The 10,562-nt window shown below is 38.7% G+C and overlaps 1 protein-coding gene across 3 annotated transcripts; it reads left to right on the top strand.

Annotated features, from left to right (window-relative positions):
- Positions 1–373: 373 nt before the first annotated feature.
- On the top strand, positions 374–9,731 carry VDAC2 (voltage dependent anion channel 2; the record flags this gene model as incomplete). 3 transcript variants are annotated; one of them, XM_079535769.1, is made up of 9 exons in its annotated part: positions 374–407; positions 3,662–3,733; positions 4,793–4,842; positions 5,988–6,140; positions 6,224–6,276; positions 6,721–6,948; positions 7,829–7,979; positions 8,552–8,609; positions 9,239–9,731. In XM_079535769.1, the coding sequence occupies 9 exons, from the start codon at positions 374–376 to the stop codon at positions 9,328–9,330; spliced, it is 891 nt and encodes a 296-aa protein (XP_079391895.1). In that variant the 3' UTR covers positions 9,331–9,731. The 3 variants fall into 3 exon arrangements, with proteins under 3 accessions (XP_079391895.1, XP_079391897.1, XP_079391896.1); XM_079535771.1 differs by lacking the exons at positions 374–407; positions 6,721–6,948 and having other exon boundaries at positions 3,667–3,733; XM_079535770.1 differs by lacking the exons at positions 374–407; positions 7,829–7,979 and having other exon boundaries at positions 3,667–3,733; positions 6,721–6,946.
- Between the last annotated feature and the right edge of the window lie 831 nt (positions 9,732–10,562).

Genomic DNA, 10,562 nt, shown 5'->3' with positions numbered 1-10,562 from the left:
TGCGGGCAAAGGGCTGCGAGCGGGGCCGGGGGCGCCTTCCTCGGCCTCAGACTGGGAATGGCTGGGAGGGACTGGGCGGCGGGGGGCCGGGAGGGCTCAGGGCGCTCCGCCGTCCGCGATGGCCTCGGCCGCGCCCGGCCGCGGTTACATAAGGGGCGGCGGCGGCGGCGGCGGTGGCGGGGGTCAGGCGCGAGGCCCAAGATGGCCGCGCGGAGCGTTCACCTTGCGGCGGCAGCGGGCGCCGCGCGGCCTGGGGCCCGGCCCGCTGCGAGAGGGGCCTCCGTGCTGCTTCGGCTTTCCGAGCACGTAGCGAGCCTGCGGCTGTTTGACTCTCTCTCCCTTCTCCGTAGAGTCTCTGTGCGTTGGCCTAGCTATGGCTGCGTCGCTCGCGTGCCAGGCGCCGAGGAGTAAGTAGGGAGGCAGTTACAGCGAGGGTAGTGCGTAGCTCTCGGTTAGTAGCGCTGTTCGTGTAAAGGAGGGCAGCGTTAGAGGGGATGTCTAACGATATTTTCTGTATCTACTTATTGCTATTTTTAACGATGGGATAAAATTCCACTGTAGTTATTGCCACTTAAAAAGTGTATGCCAGTGCTTATGTATTTTCTTCTTAATTCTGTGCCCTCTAGGCTGATCCTCAATGTCCCGAGGTCGGGAAATGGTTATTGAAGTCATTGGTGTACCTTAATTACTGGGTGTGGGGCTCCTTCCAAGTATTGCCTCGAAAGAACAGCTGTGATGTAATAATTGTGACAGCCTTCTCGCATCACTGTGGCATTTTTTTTTTCTTTTTACTTTGGAAGAAAGCATATTTAAATAGCAGATGTTTTTTTTTTTTTTTAAATTATTATTTTTTATTTTTTTTAGGGCTGTATAGAAAGGATAAAATGAAAAATCAGTGTGGGATGCCTACCTGATATAAGTACCTTGTGTGCTCCTTGAATGGGGATTATTTGATACCTGCTGTCACAACCAGCTTGTTGTCATTAAGTGGTGGCTTTAAGTGCTTCTAATTAGTAGTTTGGATGAAAGACGCTTCAAAACATGCTTGAAGAAAATTACTCGTAATTATAAGGATTTGCAAATCTAGTGAATTTATCAACACTAGAGGAAACAAGAATGATATTTTTTGGCCTTTAATGAGCTTTCTGATGGTGATAACAGCTTACCGGGTGCTTTATGTACCCCCAAATAACTTTTCCTCTCATGTCCCTGTCAGTTTATGAATTATAACAGCAGTGTGAAGGTCATAAGCTGTTTTAACTTCTTATCAGGAAACCCAGGCCTGTAGGCTGGAGTGGCTGACAAGGATTAGTCAGTTTCCTGCAGCAGGGAGGATGCTTAACTTGGCTAAATAATAAAAACAGCAGTATCCCTTTACTGCAGTAATTCTATTAATTTAGGTATAGATACTAAAAAAATATTATTTTTTAAACTTTAGGGCCTTAGCATAAATCTCTTGTTTGTAATGAATGTCTGCTTAGCTTGGGAACATTAAAGATGAAAGAAAGTTTATTATACAGTCATTTATATTTATATATAGTAGCCTTTAGCACAGACATGCTTTTTGACACTTCTAAACTAGTAATAATTATTCTTCTGGAGATGGTAGTTGGCCCTACTCATAAGATGAGTGCATAGCTAAAACTTCTCAAAGCCCTTCTAAGCTATTAATGAATTGAACAGCAGGGATTTGGAGTGAGAGAAGGTCAGAGCTCCCACACTTCCTTGAAATTTGGTCCTGCATCTGTTACTTTCTCATCACTGGGGCTCATATCTTTCTGCTATTGAATCTTCTTTTCCTTAGACTTACATTATTAGTTATTTTCTTAAGAATTTACTCCATGCAGGAACGGATTTGTTTGATATTCTCCGGAAAGTGCTGAATAGATTCCTTTACTGATTGCATGTAGAGCTTAGCATTTGTTGCTGAAGAGGCTTTTGGTTTTTCTTTCAAACTAGGCTAAACATAGATGATTTGGCTACCATGCAGTTGAAGTTGTCCTCTTGGGGTTTAGGAAGATGGAGAGAGGCATCTGGGAAAACTGCAGTAGATTGTAGAAAAATAATGTTAAGGCACAAGACTTTTTTGTACGATAAATGTTTTAAGAATAGTGATTGTTTGTACAGTTAGGCTGTATCTGGCAGTTATGATCAGTGTATATTTTTTGTGGATGCTGTAGTGTAACAGTCTGTTTTACTGGAATGATGCCCTAAGGGAAATAATTCTGGGTCAGGTGTTTTCAGGCAAATTTTCTTGTTGTGTAGGTAAGGCCAGAAAAGACAGACTTTTAATTTAAAAATATGGGGGAACATTGGGAGAGAAAGAGCCTGCTTTGATCCCATGTGACTAATATACTTGTTGAGATCTGCAGGAGGTGAACAATTCCATAGTCTGATGATGATAATTGAAATCTGGTTACAAGTGCTTTATAAGAATGGAAAGTTTTCAGTTGAAAATGAATATGTGAGAGTATAGTCGTCATTATTTGTTTTAGATTCTGAAGAGGTTTTTCTGTTTGAAACAAAATCCACATTGGAATGAGATAGACAGTGAATTATGTTCATCTGACTTCCAGAAAAGCATGTGACCAATTAATTTTAAAATCAGATTTTTTAATTTTTTGGTTAGACAATTTTAAAAGGGAAGGTTTTTGACTGTTTAGGCTTTTTTTATGATGATTATCTAGCTAGTGTTAGTGTTTTCCCCTTTGTTTTTGTGACCCTTTTAGGGAAATCACCAAGTTTGTGAAATACATTCTGTTTTCTGTATTTTAAAACTCCTGAATAGGCTGTGTCTAATAGTGGCCTTTTACTATTGAAATAGAAGGACATGAGTCACCAAAGGAGGGTAGAGATGGAGAGTATCCTCTCAGGGAGGAGGAACATTGTGCAGACCTGTGTGGGACCTTAGACTGGCATCCAGCAGGCCAGGGAAGCTTGGTCAGATCTGGTCTTGAATGACAGGCTCTTTAACAGTGAGTTTGCCAGAAGCTCCCTGTCTGAGAAGAGCTCTCCTTACAAGTCCATTTCCTGTTCTCACCTGTATGACTTGTTCCTTTTAAACTAACGAGGAGCTCACCCTCCCCACCCTTGCCCCTAGACTTAAACTCTTGCCCTGTGTAAGAGGAAAGATCTTCATCTGAATAATTGCTGGTTAACAGCCTTTGAAGATACTTTCCAAATCTTGTCTTTACCATTTTAAATATTGGGCAAGTGATGTTGCAAAACAAATATGCACTTTCACATATTGAAAATGAAACGTTGTGGGTCTTCTCCGAAAACTTCCATAAGCATCTGACTTTGTGAAACTTAACACTTAACTACTAACATTGCAGCATTCCATGTTTCTCACTCCCTGGTTTTCAGTGAGCTTTCAGTTGGTTTGTGATAATTAAAGACGTAAGCAATAAATCAACTTGAAAAGTAAAGATTTCTCTGGTGACCTCTTGACAGTAAGTGGGCTGCCTGTGCTAAGAAAATGTTCAGTGTCTGCAGTGAACATCAGAAAATCTGTAGATTTTCCACAAAGTAATGTAATTGTTTGAACCATCTGTCAAGTGGAATCTGCCTTTAAAGAAAGAGCATCGTTAACCGTTGTGCTGGTGTTCTTGTAGGAGTGCATAGTAGAAGATTGAATTGTAATTATGCCATTACTTTTCAGCTCCAATGGCGATTCCTCCATCATATGCAGACCTTGGCAAATCTGCCAGAGATATCTTCAACAAAGGATATGGTGAGTCAATACAGTGTATTGAGTGTGCTGCAGGAATGAATTGACTAGTTTAGCATGGATGTGGAGTTCAATGAATGCTCAAATGCCTGTGCTTCTGGTAGGGAGGAGACTGTGTTTCATTTAAAATATTTCTATCAGCTAATGTGCCAGCAGAAGCTTTTTTGTGAGCTATTTTGATATGAGGTCTGCTAAACCTTACTGCATTAACCACATTAATGGTGAAGAGGTGTTGCAGAAGCATCCACTGTTACACAGCTTAGGAGTACCTTTGCGCTTCCTTTACAGATTTTTGTGCCAAAGCACTTGTTGGTACACAAAGGCAAATATACCACTGTAACATATGGTTTTGTTGTTGGGTTTTTTTTGTTTGTTTGTTGGTTGGTTTGTGGTTTTTTTGGAACAGCAAGAGAAAGGAGTGATCTGAAAGAATTCTCTGACATTGTTAAGTAGCATGGTTTAAAAAAAGAAGTGCTTAGTTGCAGTGCTGTTTATTTCAGGTCTTTGGGAATTCATACAGGAGCTCATTCTCCAAGGCTAACTCTCAAGTTTGAGTGTAAGAAAATCAAATTATTCTCCCATAGTCCTCCTTATGCTCTGGTGGCTGTGTATTTCCTAATGACACCACATTCAGACTTTTTCTTTGAGGTCTGTCTTAGTGCTGAGGCAACGATTTTATGCAATAGGGTTGCTCTTTAAATGGCATTGAGTACAGAGTAGATACCATTCAGGGAACAAGGGAATGTATTCTGTCTGTCACTAAGTTTACTCTTGGAAGCCATCTTTTGTTAGTATTAAGTATGGTATACAACAGAGAGCTATTCTTTGCTAATTCTTTAGTGATGACAGACCAAACTCCTAGTTTGTTCTTAGGATGACCTCCTCTACTGCTGTGGCATCTGAAATTAGAGTGTAACAGAAGTCAGCCTACGCTGGGTTTTTTATGTGTATGCTTATATGTGTGTATATATACACACACTTCTGGGAAACCAACATCATGAAAAAATCTGCATAGTCTTTAGTTAAAGCTTAACTTTTTAACTGTAACTTCTGTTTATTAAGGGTTTGGGCTGGTGAAACTGGATGTGAAGACAAAATCTGCAAGTGGAGTGGTGAGTTTAAATACTTATTCATTGTCTTTCTAGGGGCTGAATGTTCAGATGCTTGTTTAATTATATATGAGCACTTTCCAGATGCCATTATGTAGCTTGTAGGTTATATTAATGTTACTAATGATAATTTCAGGAGCACATAGAGCTCTGACTTCATTCTGAATATAATGCTACTATTGCAAATATCACATAAAACAATAACAAAGCTTTCTTAATCTTTGTAAAATAAAAAGATTTCTCAGCTGTCCCTCGTGTTAAGACTAAAAAAATATTTGACATATTATTTGCTGTTTAGCATGCAACTTTGTTTCTGTAAATTTTTGACACCTTGATCCATGTGTGAAGTAGTTGGCAGCGAGACAGCACTGTGCATTCCCTTTAAAAGGTATTTAAGTGCTGCTGCTATGTTCCATGATAGGTATCTTGGTCATGCAAGCAGTACCTCCTGCAACTCCCATCTGTTTCTAGAGCAGACTTCACAAGATATAAAAGTAGATTTTTCCCTCCACCAAGAACAGGAAGTTTTAACTGTGTAACTGGCTGTTTAAAAACAAGGTGTGTGGGTTATGTGCTGTTTTTTTATAGAAGCCTGCATTCCAACAGAAACACTGTTTGCAAAGGCCCTGTTACAGGTGTAGTGCTGCTTCCTTTTGTTTCTATCAAGGTCGAGTGGTTATCCTGCTAAAACTCGCTGCAAAATTCATGCTCTTGTGTGAATCCCATTTCAGTTACAACACCTCTTTCCCAGGAAGGGAATGTTCATAAGCATATGTTAAGGACTCCTGGTTTGGTTTGATTTTTCTTTTTTCCTTTCCATCAATAGTACCAGATTTAGCCTTATTTCAGGAAGTTTTTTTTCTTCTTTTCTTATGGGAACAACTGTTTTGCTTTTGGGTTGCATTTTAAACCTCTATTTTGTAAGAGCGGTGCACGCTGCATTTGAGATGGAGGGTGAGAAGGGAGAAGTCTGTAATGTGAATGTGAGTCATCTAGTTCTTCTCCATGGTATGTTGCTGTCTCCCAAGTTATCTAAGGTTATGTAGAACAAAATCTTCAGTGAAGAAAGGTCTTTTCTCTTTTGTTACTTTGTCAGGCTTTCGGGATCACATGTTTATTCAGTATAACATGGATACTGTCCTTTTTAGGAATTCACAACATCTGGTTCATCGAACACAGACACTGGAAAAGTGAATGGAAGCTTGGAGACCAAATACAAGTGGGCTGAGTATGGGCTGACTTTCACAGAAAAATGGAACACAGATAACACTCTGGGAACAGAAATTGCAATTGAAGATCAGGTAATAGATTAGCTGAGTATTCATTTATTTTACTGAACCAGTAGAACTGAATTTATAGCTTTATTTTCTCATCCTTCAATTAGATTGCCAAAGGCTTGAAGTTGACGTTTGATACAACTTTCTCACCAAATACAGGGTAAGTTTTTTTTGCCTTTTTCCCTTGTGTATCATGCTACACGTGTGGTTGGTAAATGTTTCATCTGCTGTGTCAAATCAATACATGTTTGTTATTGATCCAAATTAGCAAACCCCAATGCTAAAGGCTTCTGCTTTTCCACATTGCATCTTATTCTAGGGGCTTAGTATTGGGTACTTCACAACTATCTATTTCTTTTAATTTCTGAGATAAAAATATTTAGTTGGACTATTAAGGGAAGTATGGGTATGTTTCTACCTTCATCACAATGCATGTTTATGTGATTTTTGTTTAGTTTCTTGATGAGTTACTCGTGCTTTGGGCCAGTCTGTTGGATGTATGTGCATGGCATTTGGGTCCATTCTGTTGAGGCATATGGCTCAAATTTGTCTGCTTATGGAGAATGATCAAACTGTGTTAAGATTAACTGTTTCTCTGTTTCAGAAAGAAAAGTGGTAAAATTAAGTCAGCATATAAACGTGAATGCCTAAACCTAGGTTGTGATGTTGACTTTGATTTTGCTGGGCCTGCAATCCATGGTTCAGCTGTCTTTGGTTATGAAGGATGGCTAGCGGGCTATCAAATGACTTTTGATAGTGCCAAATCAAAATTGACAAGGAATAACTTCTCTGTGGGTTACAAGACTGGAGACTTCCAGCTTCACACCAATGTGTAAGTACTGGAAATTGTATCCTGTTCTACAGAAGCAAGCTTTTTTTTGCCTTCCTGCTATATACATACTTAAACTACTAAGATGTGCTTGCAAGGCACTTAAGCAGCATGCATTTTTTAGTATCAAACTTTGTAAATAAATAGTACTTCATCCCTTTTTCAAAATGCTAAATACACTAAGTAATGACTTGTTAACATTTGTAGTATGATACATGCTATAGTTTACCAAATACTTGGAAGCGTGATAGGCTTGTTATGCAGAGCTGGTCAAAAGACTTTATGCAGCTTTCCCCACGTGTTGAGCTGTATCTGACTGTAATTCAGGAGGTGATCCATTTGTTAGAGGTAGCAATTAGTGTTGCACTACTTAAGTAGGCCAGAAGCAGTTTCTGGAGCAAAAATACTTCTGCTTATGGACGTTTTGAGTAGGTACATCTTCCTGTATTGATGAGATGAGTGTGTAAAATGATTAGAGTGCAGCTAAAGCGGGAACCATCTTTATTCTGAACTTTCTTCAAATTGTATGTTTGTTAAAGACTCTGGGTTTTCTCCAGAGCGAGCTAACTAAAATCTCCCAAAGCTTCACTCTAATGCATTGTTTTAGTGTGCTTATTTAGGGCATAACTTGATTTTGAGATGAACTTTCTTTTGAATGGGGACTGTTCTGTCTGGTTCTGTGGAAGTTGAGGTGAGGGAAGCTGCAAAGCATGTTAGTCAGAATATAAGAATCCTATTTAATTTTGAAGCTTTTTTCGTCTCCCCTTATCCAGTCTAAAAGTGGGAAGCAAACATTCTAAATTCTTATTTAAATAGAAATTTGAACTGTTTCTTTAAAAAAGATTATGTGGATATAAGAAGCTGATTTTTTTCATCTGTGCAGCAATGATGGTTCGGAATTTGGCGGTTCAATTTACCAGAAAGTGAGTGACAATCTTGAAACTGCCGTAAACCTGGCATGGACAGCTGGTAGCAACAGCACTCGCTTTGGAATTGCAGCTAAATACAAGTTGGATTCCACTGCTTCCATCTCTGTAAGTATGGTTCTAACTGAAAGGGTTATGCTAAACTGAGAAGCTTTTTAGTTTCTGAGCATGTGTGTTAGTACAAAAGAAGATGGGTAATCAAAAAGTCTTGCAAGAGCTAGTCTTGGAATCCAAGTCATTATGAATAAAACAAGTAGTATTTAAATGTTGCCTACAGTGAAGTCTATTTTATAATCTGGCTTAAATGTTGTATTATGTACAGAACTACACATACTTGTATAATAAAAACAAAAACCCCTTCATATCTGATTCTGTAAGCTTACAGATTGGAAACAGTTCTCTTAGTAAGAACTGTAAGAGGTGCTGGTTGAATTCCGTGTTGCAGGGGAGTCAAACTGCATTCCAGTAACAATTCTTCCTGCCTCTGCAATCCTGTCTGCACTTAAATGGTTACATTCTTTAGCATAGGTTGTGGGGCAGAGGCACAGTTAGGGAGACAGTCTAGTAAGCACAGCGAAAATGAAAGAACATGTAGCACGTTGCTAACTGCTGAATAATAACAAAGAACTCTTCAATTAAAACATTTCAATTGCTTCTGTGTTTTTACTTATTTTCTCCAGGCAAAAGTGAACAACTCTAGTCTAGTTGGAGTGGGTTACACCCAGACCCTGAGGCCAGGTAAGGGCTTTCACATCCGTGTCTTTCACGCATGACACAAACGCCTGAGTTCTATGTATCTATATGCAATTATTTTGAATTTTCAGAATAATTTTGTCTTGAAGGCAAAGTAGATGCTTGACAGCAAGTTCTGTTGCACATAAAACCTTTCCATAAGACAAATTAAGCTGTGTCTAATGGTATTTCTGCATTGCATTCCTCATCGATTTGCTTACCAGCTGTCACGTTCGATAGCTTAGCTTTAAACTTGCTCTGTTTAAACATGAAAACACCATTAGTTAGTTCTCTATCTGAAAAAACTGGTAAAAATCATGCTTGCATTCCCTCACAAATCCGTTTTTCTGTGCATAGTTTTCTTTCTTAATGCACACCTTAAGGTAGAAGAATTTTGATGTATTTATCAAATGAAGTCTTTGGACATCCAGGTTGTAGAACAGTGTTTTTTAAAAAAGTGTCTAGTTTGTTGGGTTCACATAACTAGCTTTCAGTGGATTTTGTATGTAAATGAATGTCGATAACTTTGAAGCAAAGTAATAAGAAATACAACTGAGACTTGTAATGACAGAGGTTGAGTTGCATGAAGGCTACTCTGCTTACGTGTTGTAAACATAATCTTTAAAATTTTACAGGTGTGAAGCTTACTTTGTCTGCCCTGATAGATGGAAAGAGCATCAATGCTGGTGGCCATAAACTTGGTCTTGGCCTGGAATTGGAGGCTTAAAAAGGTGAAGAAACTGCTGCAGAGAAGGGATATCAGAAGAATTTGGCCTTAAAACGTATTTCCAATGTGACCAGCAGGCTTTTTCCCAAAACGAGTACAAGAGCTGTATTTGTATTTAGGCAGTTACTTGTTAGCTGGTTTCTAGTTAAATTGGTTACCCGTCTAGTTACGAGTCTGCACTAGCGCAGTCACTTAAACATTATTTAAATGTATTTAACTGTTCAATGCGCTACCCACAAATAATGAAATAGACATCTGAGAAAACTGTACAATTGTGTGCATGTTTGTTTTATGTTCCTTTTAACATTCAATATTGCTGTTGAATGGAAAATCAATCAGTGGATATCTTGAAATGAGGTCAACAGTTCTGTCAAATCACCTTACGTAGAAATACATTTGGTATCCCAAGATGACTCAAATTATGAATAAAACAAGTACACACATACTTATGCCTCAGATATTTTAAGAGTTAAGATAATAGGGTAGTGCTCAGTTAAGTTTTAACTAATGCTAACTCAAGATGTAGTGCTCTGTATCTTTGTGCAATTAAGGACTCACCCCATCCATGAAAATGCTGAATATAGCTGGTTTTCACTGAACAGTTAGATTCCTCAAGCAAGTCATGTATTTGGTTTTGTTTTGTTTTTGTTCAGGTAAGGTAAGATTTGTCATGTCACAATGGCTTAAGTCCCTTATGTTTCATGGGCAAGATTTACTGCATTACTAGTTGGCCTGCTCGTGTAAAGAGTGCAGAGTGATTTCCATGCCATGTTAAGGCATTTAAAAACTGCTCCTTGATGCTTTTACACAAGGGAAGGGGGGGAGGGAAGGGAAGAAATCCCACAAACACTTATTTGCTTATATTTGTATGAAGTGAGACTTAACAACTGCAACTGAATGTAATGGTACAACAGCCTGCTTAGCCCAAATACTGTGAGAGGTTTCTGCTTAAACTGAATGAAATAAAGGCTTAATTTTAAGTGGAAATGGAGGAAAATATATCCAATTTTGCTTTCTCATTGACAGATAAATATTGGCAAATTTGGTAAGAAATGTCAAATAATGGAATTTCTAGAATTGTGTGAGGGACAAATCTCTTAAGATTGCACTCCTAAGAGCAAGCATAGCTAGTTGTAAATGTTTTTAATGTGGAATATTTTATACTCACGCAGCTCTTCTAAGAAGAGGGTTTTATTGTTTTCAATGGCGTACCTTGGGTCTGGTTCTTAGTA

The sequence above is a fragment of the Tetrao urogallus genome (genome assembly GCF_951394365.1).
Source record: "Tetrao urogallus genome assembly, chromosome: 5".
NCBI lineage: Eukaryota > Metazoa > Chordata > Aves > Galliformes > Phasianidae > Tetrao > Tetrao urogallus.
Note: the sequence above shows the minus strand (reverse complement) of the source record. Positions and strands in the feature narration are given on the sequence as shown.